The following is a 21,839-nucleotide window of genomic DNA, read 5'->3' as shown; positions in this document are numbered from 1 at the left end:
ATTTTTTTGGATGTTTTCTTTTAATTTTTTATTTATTTCGGCATAGGCAGTACATTTTATTAAAAGTGATAATTAATAACATTTTATGTAAATTATAATTGCGATAATATTCTTTTAGGCGTGGAGCCTTAATTTTGTTTAAAAAATATGGAAGATGCATTTTGTGAGGTTTGCCTAGGTTTTGGTCTCGGATGCGTTTGCCCACTTGGCGGGCCGGATCGTGAGAGACTAGTTGAGGGAGACCTTTTTGAGACTTTCAAACCATCGCCTTGCACCGCAGTGGGAGGGATGGATTCATAGGTCATTTTTCCTTGGCAGAACTTCCCCTCCTTCCTTTTCCTGTCTCCCACAGAGCATCCCCAAAGATGACATTGGACGTAAGGATTTTTGAAGTGAAACTTCTTTACGCGCGTCATGCAATTTCGAGGACCGGAGTAAAACCGACTCATGACCGAAACGAAAATGCGGGACCACCGATTAAAGTTCATTTGATCTAGTCAAAGTTTTGAAGTAACATATAAATGCTTCTTAGCTCATCCCGACAACTGGCGTTGGTGGTGTAATGGTCAGCATAGTTGCCTTCCAAGCAGTTGATCCGAGTTCGATTCTCGGCCATCGCACATTATTTTTTTGTTTTTAACGCCTTTTTCATTCAATATCTTATTTTTTAGTAGGTCAGAACATTTTTTAAAAGAAAATAATATTGCAAAATAATAAAAACACTTATCTCACTGTGATAAAACATTACTCCGCTAGAGCGCGCTTTGCGTTATTGTGTTGGATTAAAATTATTATCTAATCCGTATATTATGATAATTGTATTACATTTATTTAATTAATTTATTTATTTTGATAATATGTAATAATTTACAGAAAAAAAAATTAAAACTATCTCCCTCTGATAAAATATCCGTTCGCTAGAGCGCACTACGCGATCTTGTGTGGGATTCTATTTCTGTACATTGTACATTATTTTTAAAAATATATTATATTTTGGGTGTGATGTAGGTAACATTATAAAACATAACAAGCTCTCATATTTTCAGAACCTACATAATATAATCAATTTATGCGGCTTTGCTTACAGTTGGTGCTCAGCGTGGTTGGCTTTCAATCAGTTAAGCGAGGTTCGATTCTCGGCTGTGGCATTTTTGAAGTGAAACCTTGTTGAGGTGGGGGAGCCGCTCACGAACGTTCTCTCTCTTCTCTTCTTTCCTCTCTCTCAGACACCAGCGAACTGCGCCACGCCAAGCATCAGCTGAAACTAGAAGTTTCACTTCTGTCTTGCGTAGGCTTGACACACCCACTTTTTTTCCTCCGAGCCTCCTGTGTGAAAGTAATGTCGAAAAATGTATTTCAAAATCGAAGGTTGGTTTATGAAAGTAAAATAATTTATAATTACTGGAATTCACAACCTCAACAGGTTAACTCCAAGTCATCCGTAACCAGGAGCAACGCCGGGTACAGGACAGATATTAATAATAAATTGTAAAGCCAGCTCTAAAAAGATCGATCCTGCCAGGATTCGAACCTGGAATCTTCTGATCCGTAGTCAGACGCGTTATCCGTTGCGCCACAGGACCTGTGTCACCACGTGGCAAAAATATGAAACACAAATAAATGCATTCAAAACAGGTTCTTCCTACTAGGTTCTGCGTAATAGTTGAATGATGATGCCATATATCTATGATTAAAAATTTGTGTCCTAGGTGCAAGTACCTACCCAAAGCATAACTTAGCATAAACAAAGCAGAGAGGACGGACCGCCAAACAACTCGGTCTTGGCACACACTCCTTGCCTCATTCTCATTCATACATCGTCTCATACTCTTCTATTATTCTGACTCTTGACATGGCCCGACAAAAAAAACATAACTTAAAAAATATAATATACTCTCTTTGGGGGTACGTGGAATTGTATTAACTTTGTGATGGAATTACAAAATAATACTATGAATTGGCCCAGCGTGAATAATATGGTGGGATAAAACAGGCTGCATCATAGACATATGAATATTAGTAGACCTGCCCTAAGTGATTAAAAGCGTATTATCCCCACTCCCCATACCGGTTCCATTGGAGCCGGCTGGGCTCGCGTATGGCCTCAAGTGAAATTTGAAAACGTGACGTCATCATTCTTGTGCGAACTATGGTCGAGGCATCATCGGTTCATTTTACGAAATAACACGGCAAAATGTTGACTTGTGATATGAAAACTTGTAAAAATAGTGATGTGAAAAAGAGAATAAACCCAATTGTCGTATTACATTCCATAAGTAAGCATTATTTTACTTTATTTTAAGCTTATTCACACCGTATTATATGGATCAGTTTTAGAAACATATACTATCACATCACAATGTAGCGATTCTCAAGTGTGCTCATCGTTGTTTACTGGGGTAAGTAAATTATGAAACATTTGTAAAAGTGTCTTAACTAAATACTCTGAAACTAACTACGACTCTGCAAACAGAAGAAATTTACTTTGCCGAATTTGGACTTCGCAAATTAGTTCATAACGTGGCGAGTAATTTGCGCTCCCATGTAAAAATGTCTATTCATTCAAAAGCAGATTTTACTTTTAAGAACTAAATGGTGATATTATAATGCGAGATGCCTATTTACTGTCAGATTGATTTATTGACGAATCACAGTCAGCTTAACCCCCTTCGTTCTTCAACAGTTGATTTTACCCCTCGCCATTATCTTCTCGTCTATTAATTTCTATGTCTGTGGGCTGCATCTAAAATAAGCCAGCGAAAAGAGTTTCACTACCGCAAAATTAAATTAAATTTTAATTTCTTCAATAGTAACAAATTCACTTTGTGGCGTCATTTTAATTTATGTATAACTTTGTATAAACCACTATTTTTTTTACATTAGCTCCACACAGGAAGCCTGGAGGAAAATAATTTCCCTCATGGCTTACGTCTTCTTAGGGGATGCCGTGGGGAAGGTCTTTTTAAGGAAAGGAAGAAGAGGAAGTTAATGAAGAAGAATGGTTGGAGGAGTAGGTAGGAATCGGGGAGGTCTGTGTATCCGGGAGTGACGGGCGTATGAATCCATCCCTCCAACTGCGGTGCAAGGCGATGGGTCGAGAAAGTTTGGCTGGAGCGGTCAAAAGGCCTCCTTCAACCAGTCTCTCTCGATCCGGCCCGCCACGCCAGAGACGGCTGGATATATAAGCCTCAGCCCATGAACCCGGGAACCCCTGCTAAGTCTTGGGATGACCTATGGAAGAGGTGTTGGTTATCCAATGCATAATTCACACATACCTGCCTCCCAAACACAATTATTTATTTATTTATTTATCGCCCAGAGGGCTTTTACGTGTAGGTGGTACAATTTTAATGACAGTTTTGAAACATAAAAAAGGAATAGTAAAAATAAAATTACATTAAAAAATAATATATGCAAGAAACAAAATTAAAAATAACAAGAACACAAATTAGAAAATACAGCGATTTGACTGGTTTACAAAAATATTCCATTTAGGAATAGTGTTGAAATAAGTCTTTTACGTAATCCACAAAATTCGCAATGTTAATATTAAATATATCGACATCACCTAAGTATTGGTTTCCTATAGTGTGAAACCGTTGTATTGGATATATATACAGTGGAATAGTGTATTTTGTCGTGTTTTTATTGTAGGTATTCGTAAGTTTATGAGTTGCAAATTAAAAATTGAAAATTAAATTAATTAATTGACGAAGAAACCAATGCTTTCGAAACATGTTGATCTTTTTGATTAATTGGTGTGTAAAGTTAACAATTTAAAAAAAAATTAATATTATTTGTGCATGTTAAATTTATTTATTGAAATTTTAATTTATTCAAGATAGACCTACCAACCTAGAGGGAAACGCCCGTGTTATGGTGGAAACATAAGGATAAAATAATGGTAGAGGGTGAGACAAAAAAGATATTCGTTAGGTCTTCTCATATGAAAGAAATTTATTTTCAGGATTTACTACAGATTTGATCATTATGGCGGAGTGTTTGAATATTCAATAGCGCTTCATATTTATGTGATATTGAATATTACAGCTTATGGCAGGTGAATGGACTACAAAGACCCAATTAATATCATACAAAATCTAGCTTTATTCTTGTACATCTTAGATAACGAGCCATTTTTTTTAAAGATTGCCAATTATTATTGAAATATTGGCGCAAAACAAACGAGCTACTTTAAAAAAAAGATAGAGAAGTTTGATTATTTTAAATTTAGCTTCAGTACATTTTTTAACATAATAAAAAAAAAATTTAAGGTTAAAAAAGAAAATTTTTGTTTTTTTATTAGTACTCCTTACTGGGAGTTTAATTAAATTTATAAGAGTTTAATTGATTTAGTTTTTCTCAAGTGTTGTATAGCTCCGCTCCTTTGATTTTTTAACCCAGGTTTAATTTGATTGTTTTTAAACTATTCGCATTATTCGATTTCTACATTCCTGATGGAAATAAAATTCCTGAGGAAATAGAAAATTTTCACTATTTTTTATGTTATATTTTTATGTTGAAGAATACATTTTCTATAACAATTTTAAATTGACCATTGCAGGTTTGCCGCCAAAATGACATGTTCGTTTTTATTCGTGAATTCGTTCAGCGTTTCCATAGACATATGAATATTAGTAGACCTGCCCTAAGTGATTAAAAGCGTATTATCCCCACTCCCCATACCGGTTCCATTGGAGCCGGCTGTGCTCGCGTATGGCCTCAAGTGAAATTTGAAAACGTGACGTCATCATTCTTGTGCGAACTATGGTCGAGGCATCATCGGTTCATTTTACGAAATAACACGGCAAAATGTTGACTTGTACTATGAAAACTTGTAAAAATAGATGTGAAAAAGAGAATAAACCCAATTGTCGTATTACATTCCATATATAAGCATTATTTTACTTTATTTTAAGCATATTCACATCGTATAATATGAATCAGTTGTTTCTATCACATCGAGAAACGTCTGGACGCGAAACACAAAGCTGGTTGGTTGCTGGGAAGTAAATTATGAACATTTATAAAAGTGTCTTAACTAAATACTTAAACGAAATATTCGACTCTGAAAATGGAACCGATTTTTTTTGCCGAATTTGGACTTCGCAAATTTGTTCATAACTTGGCGAGTAATTTGCGCTCCCATGTAAAAATGTCTATTCATTCAAAAGCAGATTTTACTTTTAAGAAGTAAATGGTGATATTATAATGCGAGATGCCTATTTACTGTCAGATTGATTTATTGACGAATCACAGTCAGCTTCACTCCCTTCGTTCTTCAACAGTTGATTTTACCCCTCGCCATTATCTTCTCGTCTATTAATTCCTATGTCTGTGAGCGTATCAAATTTTTAATACTTTTTATTTCACCATGAACTTTGTACGTATTCCTGTTCACCCATTAAATATTCCAATTGATAACTACATAAACACATCCAAACAAAACACTTAACCTTTCATAGTAGAACAATAGACGTACAAACCCCTCAACCGTTACCTTGATTCAAAATTACTCCCTAATAACTTCTGTAGCTGCCTGTCCCACGACACCTGTTCATTGTTCATTGTGTTGGGGATGTTTCCAAAGGGATGCAATAATACAAGGGATTTACAGACAGTGCTAAGTACAAAGGACGTCTGTGACCGGTGGAGATTGGTTGGACAATAGGATCTCGATTTTATCTACACCGGTGTTCTGATAGCCAAGGTGATGTAAAGTTACATATTGCGACTTGTCTAAGAGTTAAATTAGACAATTATTCAATATAAATTTAATTAGCGATTAGAATTTTTATTAATTAAAACTAAATTAATGATTTTTTTAAATTATATTTTCAGGTTAGCGTGTTATGAAATGCCCAAAATTTGGATTAAACATTCTATATTTTTGATTCAGTTGAAAGAAAATTTCTCAGTTTTTATATAAGCATGTCCAGTTGGATCCCGTGTTTTTTTGTGAGTTCAACCTAGTGCAATGGTCCCCAATCGATTGCGGAACAAAATTTAATCCATCCTAATAAAAATACTAATAGAAATTAAAAATAAGTAATTATTTTCATATTTTAAATTTACAATTTACTGGTCTAAATAAAGATAAAAAGTTTTGCTAGTACCGCGGTATAATGATCAAAGTTTTGAAGATCTATAATGACATTGGAGGTGGCCAACCACTTTCTGGCCCTGGTATAACTAACAGATGGTTGCTCCTTCAAGTTTCTCACAAGAAATCTAATTTTTAGTATAAGCTAAGCTACATTTAAAATGAAACGAATCTAGATCCTCCAATGTCCTTGCGTACGGTGTTAAGAAGCTGTATGCAATTACTTACTATTCACACATAATCATGTGTCAATGAAAACATTAAAAACAAAATTCTGCCGCTGGAGGAAGGTGTTTTCTGCACAGTATAGAAATAATGTCTAAATATTTACAGTAAATTAAAAGAATACAATAATTCAATGACATAAGAGAAAAGAGGTGGAGGATAGTGCGTTTCAATGGTCACCCGGCAGTCCCAATGAGAATATGTATGGCGATATAATACACGCTACTTGGATTCTTCTGGGCCTCGATTCTCAACGAAGTCATTCCACTCGAACAATGAATGGTTCGACCCACTCGTTGTTCGAGTGGAATGACTTTTGTCGTTTAGCGTATGTATATCGGACGCTTGTTCATTATAATTTAAGAATGACTTTATACTGTTTTTGTTTACATCTTTCGCTACTATTTACTACGATAAGAAATAAATAAATATTGTTTGCGTATAATGTTAATCCGTGGATGTGACATTAATAAACTATTTTGAAATTGTCCACATTCACGGAACTCTGCATTGTGTACCTAGCTTTAAGATTGTCAAATTCCTGGAAATGTAAAAAATGTAACTTGTAAAAAATAAACAATAAACAATTGGCCGGCGGGTAGCAAATTAGAAAGTGTGGGGTCCAAGGCTGGCTGGTACGCTCCAACGGCTTTAGAAATCCGACCAATGAGAAGCCATAAACGGGCCGCCGAACCGTGGCCGACCTTTTTTTTATGTGCCGTTGTCGAGTCGGAACTTTGACAAAAAGCACCAATTTTAAATTTTAAATTCTCTTTCTCCATTGGGTCACCCTCGCCTCGGACCTTCGCATCTACGAGCTGCCTGCCGCTGCCCCTTTCTGCCGAGTTCTGAGAATTTTATTGGCCTTTCTCCTTCAACTGAAGAATCCTGCATCGACAAGATTCCGGCGGGCACCACGTGGCTTAAGAAGCTGACATACTTAACTGCCTTTTTAAAGGCAATCTTTCATTTATTTGCATTTGCACAAAGTCGTCTATATACCAGAAACGTCCTTTTCAGGACGAGGTTCAATTGATTTGCATTTTGCACAAAGTCGTGTATATTCCAGAAACGTCCTTTTCAGGACGAAAGTCAATTGATTGGCATTTACAAAGTCGTTTGAGTCGTGTAACTAACCCCTATTTTTTCAGTCTGTATGCACACGACATTTAGTCGGGTACATAATTGGTCCTTCGTAACCGGGTTCACACGCCTTCACGCCTTCTGGTAACCGGATTCAACACGCCTTCACGCCTTCTGGTTACCGGATTCAACACGCCTTCACGCCTTCTGGTAACCGGATTCAACACGCCTTCAGGTGCACACGCCTTCAGGTCATCAGGTCCACACGCCTACACGCCTTCAGGCCTTCAGGTCCACACGCCTTCAGGTCATCAGGTCCACACGCCTACACGCCTTTAGGCCTTCAGGTCCACACGCCTACACGCCTTCAGGTCATCAGGTCAACACGCCTACACGCCTTCAGGTCGTCAGGTCCACACGCCTACACGCCTTCAGGTCATCAGGTCCACACGCCTACACGCCTTCAGGTCATCACGCCTTCACGCCTTCTTGAAGGATGTCACCTACTCTACGCAGCGGGCGCGGCGTTTCGAGCTCCTCAGAGACATCCCAGCCCGCCCCCGCTGTCCCCGCTGCTCTAGATGGGCCTTCGCCACCTTTAGACTTGGGCCCACTTACCTCGGGCTCTTCTGAGCACGCTGTCGCCAACCGAGGTCTCGATGTTGCCGCGCCCGCGGTCCCGGCCCTTCTTGCCACGGGCCCCGCTGTCCCGGCCCCCCTTGCCACGGGCCCCGCTATCCCGGCCCCCCTGGCCCCGAGCCACGCATCTATCTGCTCCGATGATGTCGCTTCGCCTGGGCTTACGTCAACCGATGACACCGTCCAGAAGTTACGTCGAGAAATGCGTGCCATGCAACAACAGCACGCCAAGCAGATCGCAGACCTGCTGGCGGCCCTGAGGCCTGTGCAACCAACCACCGCGCCGGTGATCGTCCCGGCCACGGTGTCCTACGGAGTAACCACGCCGGTGATCGTCCCGGCTGCGGCGTCTCATGAAATAACTACGCCGGTGAACATCCCGGCCCCTACCCCGGCGTTCGTCGGAATGCGGCCGGTAGCTTGTGTCGGCCACACGGTATCGAAGCCTACCGTAGTCGAGCGACTCGTGTCTCACGGGGGTACAATGCCAGCCTACAACTCGGCCCCAATCATTACGCCCGTTTACGGCTATACCAACGGCATGCAGCCGGCACCTAAAGTCGGCCACACGGTATTGCAGCCTGCCATAGTTGAACGACCTGTATCTAACATCGGTCACCCACAGCAAGCGCCTCCACTATATGCGCCGGGCCCTGATCTACAAACACACCTTGCCGCATCGTACAATGAGCCGCGGTCTGTCAACCTGCAGAATGGGCAGCCCGCCAGTCTGTCCCATGCGGATATACCTACTCAGCCAGGGTATAATGTGCACCTCAATCGGCAGCTCCATCCTGGTTACCAGCATCAAACCTCCTCCAGCCAGGAGTTCTCACCAATATTTCCACCACCACCTACTGCCGATGAGACTTCTAGACACACGAGTGAGTGGGCACACCAAGGCGCAGACTCCGTGGCGCAACTTGCTTCTGCAATTACAAATGCAATTCGCGCCTCGCGATCCGAGGATAGCCCCCGTCCCTCCGTAGAGGATGACATAAGAATGGCTGCCCTAATAGCCAGGCAATCTACCGCCAAGGACCTACCTTCCTTCTCGGGGGACCCGCTCGAGTGGCCTACGTGGATGGCCCAATATTCACAATCCACGGCCACCTGCAAGATGACTTCGAGCGAGAATCTCATTCGGTTGCAGCGTGCACTGAAGGGCAAAGCCCGAGAGGCCGTCGGCCCCCTGCTGATGGATCCAACGCAAGTCCCCGAGATAATTGCCGTCCTTGAGCAGCGATACGGCGGCTCGGGTTCAATTGCTGCCTTGATGCTGGAGAAGGTGAAAAAACTGCCGCATCTCACCGCCGAAGCATCACTTGAGGACCTGGCAGATTTTTCTGGAAAAATCCAGAACCTCGTGGCGTCGTTGCGAATCTTGCGGACCGACGGGTACCTCACTAATCCTGCCTTGCTGTCTGACGTCACATCTAAAATGCCGTGCACGTTGCGACTAGCCTGGTTGGCGGAAGTGCGCGGACAAACAGTTCCCGCCACCATAACTCAGTTCGCGGCATTTTTGAAAAGTTTTGCAAACGCGATCCCCTTAAGCGGAATGGTTGACCCCGCACGGTCTGCACGTGCCCCGCGCCGCGAACAAGTTCATGCAAATGTGCCCGCTAACTCAAGAGTGAACAATAAAAACAAAAACAATAGTGAAAACATTAATTGTGCGCAGTGTGGCGGGAACCATAAAACTCGTGAGTGCCCGGCATTCTTTGAGAAATCAGTTGATCTCCGCTGGGAAACAGTGCGCGCGAGTTCTTTGTGTCGCAAGTGCCTAGAAAAACACTATACCCGCGAGTGCACCTCTAAAGTGTGGTGTGGAGTAGGAGGCTGCCGCGCCCCCCACCACAGGCTGCTACACAACCCCGCGCCCGCTTCCGCGCCAGTGAATACCGTCGTGAGTGGTGCCGTCAATCTATGACGCCAGAGTACGGATTGCCGTGTACTACTGAAGATCGTGCCAGTAGTACTGAGCACTTCGTATGAAAATGAAGCTTCAGTGTTCGCGCTTCTTGACGAAGGCTCCACGGTAACCCTCATTGATGCTGACACTGCGGCACAAATTGGCGCGAGCGGCCCAGTCCAGGGGCTAAAAATTCATGGAGCAAAGGGAATGTGCACATCTGACTTGCACTCCCGCCGGGTGAAAATAACCATAAGAGGTGCAGGTAGCAGTGATGAGTATCATATTACGGCTCACACAGTGACTGACCTCAGTCTACCGGAGCAGCGTGTCCCAGGAAGACGCGTCACCCCTCGGATACTGATCGGGCAAGACAATGCTCATTTGATAGTTTCAAGAGACGTGCGGGAAGATTTCGGCACCACGCGAATAGTGTCGCGGACCGCACTAGGGTGGATTGCCCACGGTGGTACCGATCCTGGCAGCGACGGCCCAGCTACCACCCTGGCCCTGCAGATGGAGACAGCCGCAGACATCCGCCTGAGAGAGTTGGTGAAATCCAACTTTGCCGTCGACTCTCTCGGCGTAACATCTGCGGCCAGAGTCAATGCGAGTGAACTCAAAGCCACAGCCCTGATGGAAAAGACCACCCGTCCTCTACCAAACGGCAGGTGGGAAACCGGGCTATTATGGCGAAACCCGGAAGTCACGTTGCCCGACAATTACCACTGTGCCCTGAAACGTTTACAGTCCCTCGAGAGAAAGCTGGCAGCAGATGCAAGCCTAGCAGTGGCCTATACTGACAAAATGGGTCAGCTGGTAGCTAAAGGTTACGCCAGGAAACTGTCTGATCGCGAGATATCAACACCTGCCCCTCGGAAGTGGTATCTCCCACATTTTGCGGTGCTCAATCCAAACAAACCCGGAAAGATTAGAATAGTCTTTGATGCTGCCAGTCGATGCCGAGGGACTTCGCTAAATGACCAGCTGCTCACCGGTCCTGACCTGCTGTCTTCTCTTCTTGGGAACATCCTTCGCTTTAGAGAAGGGACTATTGCCATAGCAGCCGATATTCAAGAGATGTTCCTGCGCATCAAGATAAGGAGGGATGATCTGCAGTCACAACTGTACCTGTGGAAGTCACCAACATGTCGCGAACCTGACACATACCAGTTGACATCAATGATGTTCGGGGCCACATGCTCACCGAGTAGCGCCCAGTACGTACGAGACAGGGTTGCCGGGGAATACGAACACGAGTACCCGGCTGCCGCGGCAGCCGTTCGTTCCAAATTTTATATGGACGACTATTTGGATGCGGTAGATACTGCTAGCGAGGCTGCCGCACTAGTACAAAGCGTGAGTGCCCTTCTTGCAAAGGGAGGGTTCCACTTGACGAACTGGGCCTCTAACAGTCCGGAAGCCATAGTTGACATTCCTTCCGGAGACCGGACGAGCTCCACAGTTCATATCAGCAGCGGGACAAAGAGATGGAGCGAGTACTAGGGCTAGTGTGGGACCCATCCACTGACTGCTTCCTTTACTCTTTTCAAAATGCAGTCAGCCCCGAAGAAGCTGTACGGCCCACCAAGAGGCAGCTTCTCTCCATCGTAATGAAGATCTTCGACCCGGTAGGATTCGTCGCGTGCCTCACAATACGGTCAAAGATCTTGCTACAAGCTGTGTGGCGGTCGAGTGTTGGATGGGACGACTTGATCACCCTTGAGCACGCCGAGAGATGGAGAGATTGGCTAAGCTTGCTTCACGAGAGTAGCGTTTCAGTACCGAGGCGCTCCCTCCGGCACAAGCAGAGCAGCGTCACGTTACACCTATTCTGCGATGCGTCCGAACAAGCTTGCTGCACCGTCGCATACTACACAGAAGACGTGCAGGGAGTTTTACACGCGACATTCCTAGCCAGCAAGTGTAAAGTGGCTCCACTCAAGCCCCTCTCCATTCCCCGTCTTGAGTTGCAAGCCGCACTCATGGCGGCTAGATTAGCCAAGACCATCTTAAAAGAAAGCCAGGCTTTAATAAACCGGACTATCTTCTAGACAGACTCTTCAACCGTTCTGTGCTGGTTACGTACTGATCCACGCGCCTACTCTGCATTCGTGGCAAACAGATTGGGTGAAATAGATGAGATGACCAGCATACCTAACTGGAGGTGGGTGCCGACGAAGTTGAACCCCGCCGACATCGGAACACGTGACTCTGAAGTGCCTGATCTATCACCAAAAGGAAGATGGTTTTGCGGCCCTGCATTTCTTACTGCACCTGAAAGCGAGTGGCCAAAGGAGCGATCTCCCACCAAGAAACCCGACAACGACGTATTGGAGGTCAGGCCCCATTATGTAGGCCTAATAACCACTACAGGAGAGGCGTTCCCCTTAATCGAACGGTTCTCATCTTGGAACCGGCTAATTCGATCTACAGCATGGATACTCCGTTTTGTCAGGCGGTGCCGATTGGGGTCTCACAAACCCGCCGAGGGCACATTACGAGCAGAGGAACTGAAAGAAGCAGAGATCAGATGGGTCAGGAAATCCCAGGAAGACGCCTTCGCAGCTGATCTGCATACCATACGACATGGAAAGGCGCTACCTGCTGGCAGTCGTCTTAATTCCTTGACCCCCTTCCTCGGCCCAGATGATGTCTTGCGGATGAGTTCCCGATTACGAGCCCTGACAAAGACCACGAGCGTGGCCAAGACCCCCATCATATTGGATGGCAACGACCCGTACGCTCGGCTGCTGGTACGCCACTACCATGAGAAGGGAGACCACCCTAGCACCGAGAAGACAGTGGCGGAGATGCGCTGCAGTTTTTTCATTCTACGGCTCCGCACTATCAGCCGGAAAATAACACACGACTGCCCCACTTGCCGCATACGAAGAAGCAAGCCCTCTCCACCATTAATGGGGGCGCTACCATCTTACCGCCTGTTACATCATGTGCGTCCCTTTACTCACTGTGGGCTGGACTACTTCGGGCCAATGGAGGTCACAGTTGGCAGACACCGGGAGAAGCGCTATGGGGCAATTTTTACCTGCCTTTCCACCCGCGCTATTCACCTGGAACTTGCTGTTACGTTGACTGCCGACTCTGCCATTATGGCCTTGCAAAGAATGACCGCCCGAAGAGGTCAGCCCGAAGTTCTGTACTCGGACAACGGAACGAATTTCCATGGAGCAGACGCTGAGATCAGGGAAGCCTTGGATTCACTAAAACAAGATTCTAGAATTATGGACGCCATGGCTACCAAAGGCATTGAGTGGCGTTTCATACCGCCACTCAGTCCCCACATGGGGGGAGCCTGGGAAAGACTAGTACGGTCGGTGAAACGGGCCTTGAAAGCTACCTTAAAGGAAAGGGCGCCGAGGGAAGAGACCCTGCGCACAGCACTGGCAGAAGCTGAGTTTGTTGTCAACAACCGACCACTGACTCACGTCTCTGTTGACCCACGAGATGAAGAGCCCTTGACACCAAACCACTTCCTTCTGGGGTCAGCCGGAAAGCGCCCCCATTTGTCCCTGTATGACAAAAAAGAAGAAGAGGTATGTCTCCGCCGCCAATGGCGTATCGGGCAACAACTTGCAGATATTTTTTGGAGACGCTGGCTCCGAGAGTACATCCCCACTATGGGCGCCCGACAGAAGTGGCACCACCCAGCCGAGCCCATCAAAAAGGATGACCTTGTGGTGATCATGGATCCTGCGCTACCCCGGAATAGTTGGCCGCGCGGCCGAGTCATCGATGCAAAACCCGCCGCTGATGGTCAAGTGAGGACCGCCCGCATTCAAACAGCTTCCGGGATATATGTGCGGCCAGCCGTTAAGATCGCCGTACTGCTGCCAGCCCCAAAATCCACCACTCCAGAACAATCTACAACACGGCCCGTCCAACTGCGAACCAGGGGTACCGGGCGTCTAGATCGTCGAAACACTTCACGTCCTCCCAAATAGCTTGGCGCAGAGGGCTGCACCGGGGGGAGTATATCGGACGCTTGTTCATTATAATTTAAGAATGACTTTATACTGTTTTTGTTTACATCTTTCGCTACTATTTACTACGATAAGAAATAAATAAATATTGTTTGCGTATAATGTTAATCCGTGGATGTGACATTAATAAACTATTTTGAAATTGTCCACATTCACGGAACTCTGCATTGTGTACCTAGCTTTAAGATTGTCAAATTCCTGGAAATGTAAAAAATGTAACTTGTAAAAAATAAACAATAAACAATTGGCCGGCGGGTAGCAAATTAGAAAGTGTGGGGTCCAAGGCTGGCTGGTACGCTCCAACGGCTTTAGAAATCCGACCAATGAGAAGCCATAAACGGGCCGCCGAACCGTGGCCGACCTTTTTTTTATGTGCCGTTGTCGAGTCGGAACTTTGACAAAAAGCACCAATTTTAAATTTTAAATTCTCTTTCTCCATTGGGTCACCCTCGCCTCGGACCTTCGCATCTACGAGCTACCTGCCGCTGCCCCTTTCTGCCGAGTTCTGAGAATTTTATTGGCCTTTCTCCTTCAACTGAAGAATCCTGCATCGACAAGATTCCGGCGAGCACCACGTGGCTTAAGAAGCTGACATACTTAACTGCCTTTTTAAAGGCAATCTTTCATTTATTTGCATTTGCACAAAGTCGTCTATATACCAGAAACGTCCTTTTCAGGACGAGGTTCAATTGATTTGCATTTTGCACAAAGTCGTGTATATTCCAGAAACGTCCTTTTCAGGACGAAAGTCAATTGATTGGCATTTACAAAGTCGTTTGAGTCGTGTAACTAACCCCTATTTTTTCAGTCTGTATGCACACGACATTTAGTCGGGTACAGTATGTATTTGACGAAACTCAAAAATAAGAACGTCGACCAATGTATGTACTTTCGACGGCGATTGCGAGCGGCCTGGATTGTAGAATCGATACCCTGGACTTATGGCGTGTACGGGCCGCGCGCTTTAGGTAGGCGACACAGTACGCCTAACGCATCATGGCTTGGCCTATTTCAGCGTATCGCTAGCGATACACTACCAATGGGAATGTATGGCGAGCGATATACTTAAATAGGCCGAACCACGCTAATATAGCGCGCTTATAGCGTAGCTTCGGGACTGAAGTTATGGAAGCTGCGGAAGACCTACGTGTTTTACCGAAGTTTCCTAGCTGCCCTTTGATTCGGCCCTTACCACAAGTAACGTTTCGCTACAGATTTAAAATAAAATAAAGGCAAAATTGATTATCATAAAAATTAAAAATAATTCCTCTCCTCTAAATGATTGGAAATCCTCAACCAGTGCATACATCTATTACATCCTCTAAATGGTTTGAAACCTTTTACCTGGTGTATATGTACATCTATTAATCCTCTAAATTGTTGGAAACCCTTAATCTGGTGTATACATCTATTACATATGTAAATTCTATATGTAATATATAATTTTATGTAAAGTAACGTTTTTTTCTGTTATTAATATGACACCGAAATAAATTTGTAAGACAATATCTTTGGTGAATGTGGTTTTTATGGTTCCATGATAACTCAACACAGTGACAATTCAACACACTTTTAAAAAGTGTTATAAAGTCATTAGAAACTATGAAAAAAAAATGTAACTTAACCTAACCTAACCTAACCTATTTTTTTTATAAAGTCAAAACTCTACTGCATGCAGTCTTCCGTAATTATTCACTTTTGCGTCAGATTGCTTTTGATATTGTTAATATTTTTAATATGTACAACAAATGAATTCAAGTTTTAAAAGCCAGCTACATTTGGCTAATCCATCCGAACGCCCGAAGAAGCAACTTTCCTATCCATTGGTTCTTAATACTAATGGGCTAACAGAATCTACTAATGTTCAATTTGGAACTACACAACGGCTTCAACGTTTAATTATCATTAATTATTCGCAATCTATTAGTACTAACAACGCTGAATAGTTTATCCCCGTAATGAACGAGAAAAACAAATTAATGGAGGATCCGATATCTCCATTTAATTACATAGGTAGTTTGTTTGCTTAATTTCTCATCGCACCCGACAAGAATCGATCAATCTACTGGTCCATCGATCATCATCATGGAACGTATCAATGGCACATTATCCGCACGTCAGTTTCCCACCGCCGAATAGGTGTAGTCAGCTCGAGTAACGAGAACACACCGCAATGTGGGTATTGTCCCCTCCGACAACACAATGCCGGGATTCTGTTAAAAATCTAACAGATATCGATTGAAGCCTCCGGGTGGTATAATTCTATGCTCACATTGAAGCGTTATCATGTTTCATTATCTTGTATCAATATCACGTATCATTACGTTGTATTATTGGCATGTATAATAATTATGAATCCTTATAATAATTACCATTTATCATAATAATGTGGTACAAATATCATGTATCATTATGATTTACCGACCTCATCATTGAACAGTTGAACATACATTAGTAAAAATAATTACTTACATTTCATTCAGACGTAGGTAGGTTAACTCACTTGATGTGGGCCTCATTCTAGAAAAATGTAAATTGTTATATTTTTTTTAATAATACTTTATTTTTATTTTAATACGACTCCATAAACTGAATTCAGTGTTTGGCCAATTAATGATGTTTTATTTGTAAAAAGTGTACGTGTTTTATTACATTACATTTTTTTTCATTTTCGCACAAATCATTACGAAAAACTTCCGCATTTTCGGTGCGAAGAATGTAATAATGTTTCTTTTTAGTAAAATATTTTTCCACAGAAAAGAATTTGAAGATGTAGAAGACTTGGTTCATATTTTTACATACATATACATACAGGGTGTATCGGCACGTACCCGACAAACTTTAACCAGCTATTCCTTAGAATATTTGGAGTAAAAAATCTTATGTGCACTTTGCTGTCCGGTAACGTTTTTTTTTAATAAAAATTTTACTATTCATATTTTCACCACATGTCGCCACTGTTTTATCCTTTGTCAAAGTTTGAAAACCCATCTGGCAATATTTTATTCGAATTCCGTTGAATAATGTACGTGTGTACCTATATTGGCGCGCTTTTACAATCACAACGAAATGGCACGGCACCATTTGTCTCATTTTTAACTATTATTATTTAGTGTGTGCGAAAGAGCGAAGACGCTTTTCGACATACTTGCTTATAAGAGCTGTTGAACACGAAAAGCAATGCCAATGACAGTGATGGAGTGTGGAAATTTTTTTTTTTTTGTTTTTAACTGAAAAAAAAATGCTACCGGACAGCAAAGTGCCCATAACATTTTTTACTCCAAATGTGCTAAGGAATAGCTGGTTAAAGTTTGTCGGGTTAGTGCCGATACACCCTGTATAGTTGGGACGCTTACAAATAGATTGATTTAAAATATTTTTATAAAATTATCGGACAGCAATGCCTTTTCTGTCATTCAAGTAGGACCGGCGTAAAAGGTAGAACTATCCTTCACGCCGGAAGTGTGTCAAGTACTGTGCTCAGTGGCGTGCATTGCTATATACTTTATGACCATAGGTAGATGTGTGCAGTTTTTCAAGTACGAAATTTGAAAATTTCCGTTTATAGTATCTGCTATTTGTTGCGACCAACGGAATAAATGAGAGTTAAAGTTCTTAAGCAAAATCATGTAAAAAACACAATTACACCAAAAATTTTACGATTTTTATTAATCTTTTGATTCATTTTATCGGTTCGTTTTTCTGAGGGTAGCCACAGCTTTTCAAACATTCTGCAAGGAGAAAACTGAGTTCTGCTGATTTATTATGATCCTGTTTAACAGCCTGCCATTTCCAAAAATTATTTCAATAAACTATCACTTCTTATCAACACTTTCATAAAACATCAGAACACGTGTTCATACAGCTGCGCTTATTTGTTATTATGTAATTCGACAAAAGTAATTCTATTTGTTGTGCTGGCAAAGAATTTTATAAGGTGAAAGGTACAGGGTTTTCCAATAAGAGGTGTTATTTTGAATAGCCCTATATTTCAGAATATGTTACTTTTGAAGCTCTCATTTTTTGACATTTGACAAGTAAAAACTACGTCATTAATAAAAATTGAACAATACACCCTTCAACAACGCATTGAAATTATTAAAATTCACTTGAGTGAATCAAATGCAAATCATCTGGAGTGATGAGGCCCATTTCCACCTAGGTGTCTTCGTCAACAAGCAAAATTGTCGCATCTGGGGCTCAAAAAACCGAAGAATTATTGTTGAAAAACTTCTCTATCCTCAACGTGTGACTGTTTGGTGCGGTTTATAGTCTGGCGGAGTCATTGGACCTTACTTCTTTGAAAATGAGACTGGAGCAACAGTTACGGTGAATGGATTGCGCTATCGAGAGATGATTAATGATTTTTTTATGGCCGGAATTAAATGATATTAATCTGGACAACGTTTACTTTCAACAAGACGGCGCTACATGTTACACAAGCAACGAAACCATTGATCTATTACGATTTAATATCAAAATTACACCTCTTATTGGAAAGCCCTGTACTTACAGTAGGTGAAATTGGGATGCCGTTCCGTATGGATATTCACTTTGTTTTTATATGGCACTGCATAAATTAACTTTTTTATTATAATATGTGATGCGGGTTTAATTTGCATTTGTAATAACATGTAATGCAATTAGTTACGATGTACGATTATACTTTTCTGATGGTCACGTCGCGGGCGGTAATTGTCGACTGAACGCCCGGGAACGGGGAAAGGAATCGAACCAAATTCATTGCCAACAATAAGCCGTCATCGGCGCAAACACATATTTTATTAGGAAATTTGTTGATTTATTCATTAAAGGCCTGTCGTCAATAGGAATACGAAAAATTTGAAGAAATTTTCAATGAATTAGCAATGTTTTATATCAGTAATTTTTTTTGTGTGGACTGCACGTTACTGATTATACTATTTTCTACATAGATTGCAATGCTTGCCTCGTAAGATAATAGATTGTTAAATTAAATTACAGTCACATTTGTCAACATTATCTTACAGACATATATTACCGATGGATTAGAGTTAAAAAATTCTATCCCCAATCGCGAAATTGATAAAACTGAAATTAAATTGTTGTTTTTTGTTTATTGTTTATTTACATTGTATCATTGTTTACATTAGAATGTTTAACCTCACTAGGAAAAGCCTGTGTTGAGGTTAATAATTTTACACAATAGCGAAAATAACACCAAGATATATTTAGAGAACAATATTATATTGAATGTTAGCGAACCTTGGAAAATTATATTTTAGTTCAATATTATGGTATTTGCATATGATGTAAATACAATATATTGGCATGGACTTTCACTTGAAGAAAAGATTAAGGTTTACGAAAAGGAGATTAAATATCAGTGTCCATTTAAGTATTTTAATCATATTCTACTAAAATTGGAGACACAATATTTTAGCTCCAAGCCATCGTTGTGTACATTCAATCTCATATTTAATGTACATGTTGGTCACCGTTTCATCGCCTTAGTGCTTAATTGTCCAAACGACCATTCGGCAAATCGTTCACTCTTCATTTAAATCTGAAAACAAAGTATCAAAAACGATAATTACTACGAATTACTTAAGCTGCTATAACTTTTACCTTAACGAAAATAGCTTCATCTTAAACACCATTCATTCATCATAATGATTCATTGAAATAAAGAAAGAAAGCTTCTCTCCTGATGAATTTGCTAATTGGTCGTTTGGACAATTAAGCACTAAGGTGTCAATTTGTGTTTTTTATCAGTTAGGTGGGATTAACCAGTATAAAAAATGTCTGGAGATTTTGATATGTTTTTAACACCCTATAAAACTTTCCGTCTTGTGTAACGTTCCATATATGTAAAAAGTTAAGGGTTATCCGGCTCTGCTTGGAAATTATATTATTATAAATTTGATCAACATCGACCCCCGGTAATATTATTTTGTATCGGGAATTAATCTATTCCGTACGTCTCGCCGACCCATCGGGAAAGCTCTTGTCCTTTGCTAGCCTAACGGTTATTTAGGTATTTACCTCACTAATCCAAATATCCATTATAATAAATATATAATGTGAATACTGTAGCTAGCAACTTCAAAAGGTTAATGGGTTAATCAATTTCGTTATATTACTCTTTTTTATGTTAAAAAATAATACATTTACAATATTTAGAAATGTACGTAGATGGATGGTTTTCATTCAGGAAAAACATTAAATGAGGAATTCAGCTAACCATTTTTTGTAAACAGCATTCAACGCCTAACATACATCCTTATAACGCCATTGTACACGGAGAAAAACTAGTAATGATAATTTATTAAGAATCTAAACAAATTATTCGTTATCCGGTTATAAACGGGAAATTGAAAGGCTTCCTGATAAACTTTTAGTAAATTACGAATGTATTATAACAATGCCGGAACACGTGTTGATAAAAATCCTAATGATTTCGTATTTCGTAATTATACATTATCAAGGCAAACGTAGGTGCATGAACTCGTATTTTAACGATTAAAATTTAAGCAAGTATTGCTTAAATTTTATCAGGAAACCGACTGCAATCCCGTTTTTAACCGGAGTACCAATATTTTTTAAAAATACTTATTTTTCTCCGTGCATTGATATTTTGGTTCAGTATGTCCAGGAGTAATTACAGTAACTTTGGGAGGTGATTCTACATGATGACAGAAGTAAAAAATATAAATATCTTTGAAGGAAGTTTTGTTTTCAAAGCCTCTGTAATTGCATCGATTTCTGTGGAATATACAAAAGTTTATAATATACTCATAATAATGGTTTGTTAATAGTCTAAGAGGAACTTACAAGGAGTTTTTTGTTTGAAAAAAAATTGTTTGCAATTAACTTTGTCAATTCGTAAATTATTTTATCAGTTTAAAAAATATATTGTAGTTTGAACGTGCCCAAAGTACATGGTATGAACACAACACCATTTGTTATTTGTTTTCAAGTTTAATTTGTAGAACTCCATTTAATTTTTTCTTTTACGTACTGAATAAACATTTTTTTCAATGTATAAAAACACTGTTAACACAATATATACTTTCAAGAAACACAACATCCTTCACTAGGTAAATAAATTCGTGATTGGTAAATAAATATTTCGAAAAGAAACATTTAAAATAAAAACGGCTAGCCCATTTTTAAATATCAAAGATCAGTGGGGTTTCTTTTTCTGATGAAGGGTTTTTAAATCAAAGGATTTGAAAACCCTGATCAAGTTATTATGTACTGGAGAGAATGCACCACAGAACAAAAGTCATGAGACAAATAAATCCATTTTATTTTATGTTTTAAAAGATTTACAATTTCTATAACGGATTAAATACGGCTTTAGCAAAATACAACAATCGCGCCAAAAGCTCATTGTTTTGACTAAAACTTTACCCACGATTAAATTTTCATATTCCTAAGGCAGTTAATTTCCGTAACGCCCATTCTAAAAACTTCTCAATTTTCAGTTAGGTTAAATAATTATTTCATAACCTTATTATGTTTACTCTACATTTTATTAGGCAAGAGACTTCTTAGCGAATCCTACAGAAACTTATCATGAAAACAACTTTACTTTTGTTTTGAGTTCTCTGAAGGGCGACTCAAGAACAATGAAGATCAAAAGTACCCGAAACAGGCAGTTGGGGTTATTCCGTCGGTACAGCGATATTGAGATGAAGTGAACTTGGGAGATACCTATTTGAATTTAAATAATATAATAAGCGAGGCGTATTCTACTAGGATACCCAACATTTTATTCCTGTGCTAATGTTAAGCTATGTTCTGTATAATAACTAATAACCCATTATAAAGGTTTGCTAAATACTAACATGCTTAACAATTAACACGATAATTATTTTACTAACGT

General features: G+C 40.9%; 3 protein-coding genes and 1 non-coding gene across 4 annotated transcripts; 3 read left to right on the top strand and 1 right to left on the bottom strand.

Annotated features, from left to right (window-relative positions):
- Nucleotides 1-1,510: 1,510 nt before the first annotated feature.
- On the bottom strand, nucleotides 1,511-1,583 carry TRNAR-ACG (transfer RNA arginine (anticodon ACG)). Its single transcript has one exon. It is a non-coding gene; the product is annotated as a tRNA-Arg (tRNA).
- Nucleotides 1,584-10,175: 8,592 nt separating this feature from the next.
- LOC149425257 (uncharacterized) lies at nucleotides 10,176-11,471 on the top strand. Its single transcript, XM_089650755.1, has one exon. The coding sequence runs from the start codon at nucleotides 10,176-10,178 to the stop codon at nucleotides 11,469-11,471; it is 1,296 nt and encodes a 431-aa protein (XP_089506881.1).
- Nucleotides 11,472-11,578: 107 nt separating this feature from the next.
- LOC149425256 (uncharacterized) lies at nucleotides 11,579-12,019 on the top strand. Its single transcript, XM_089650754.1, has one exon. The coding sequence runs from the start codon at nucleotides 11,579-11,581 to the stop codon at nucleotides 12,017-12,019; it is 441 nt and encodes a 146-aa protein (XP_089506880.1).
- A 90-nt stretch (nucleotides 12,020-12,109) lies between these two features.
- Nucleotides 12,110-13,930, top strand: LOC149425255 (uncharacterized). Its single transcript, XM_089650753.1, has one exon. The coding sequence runs from the start codon at nucleotides 12,110-12,112 to the stop codon at nucleotides 13,928-13,930; it is 1,821 nt and encodes a 606-aa protein (XP_089506879.1).
- The last annotated feature ends 7,909 nt before the right edge of the window (nucleotides 13,931-21,839 follow it).

Source organism: Hesperophylax consimilis, chromosome 3 (assembly GCF_061612785.1).
Source record: "Hesperophylax consimilis isolate HC1 chromosome 3, BYU_Hcon_1.0, whole genome shotgun sequence".
NCBI lineage: Eukaryota > Metazoa > Arthropoda > Insecta > Trichoptera > Limnephilidae > Hesperophylax > Hesperophylax consimilis.
The sequence above is the reverse complement of the archived record's forward strand: the minus strand, read 5'-3'. Positions and strand labels throughout refer to the sequence as shown.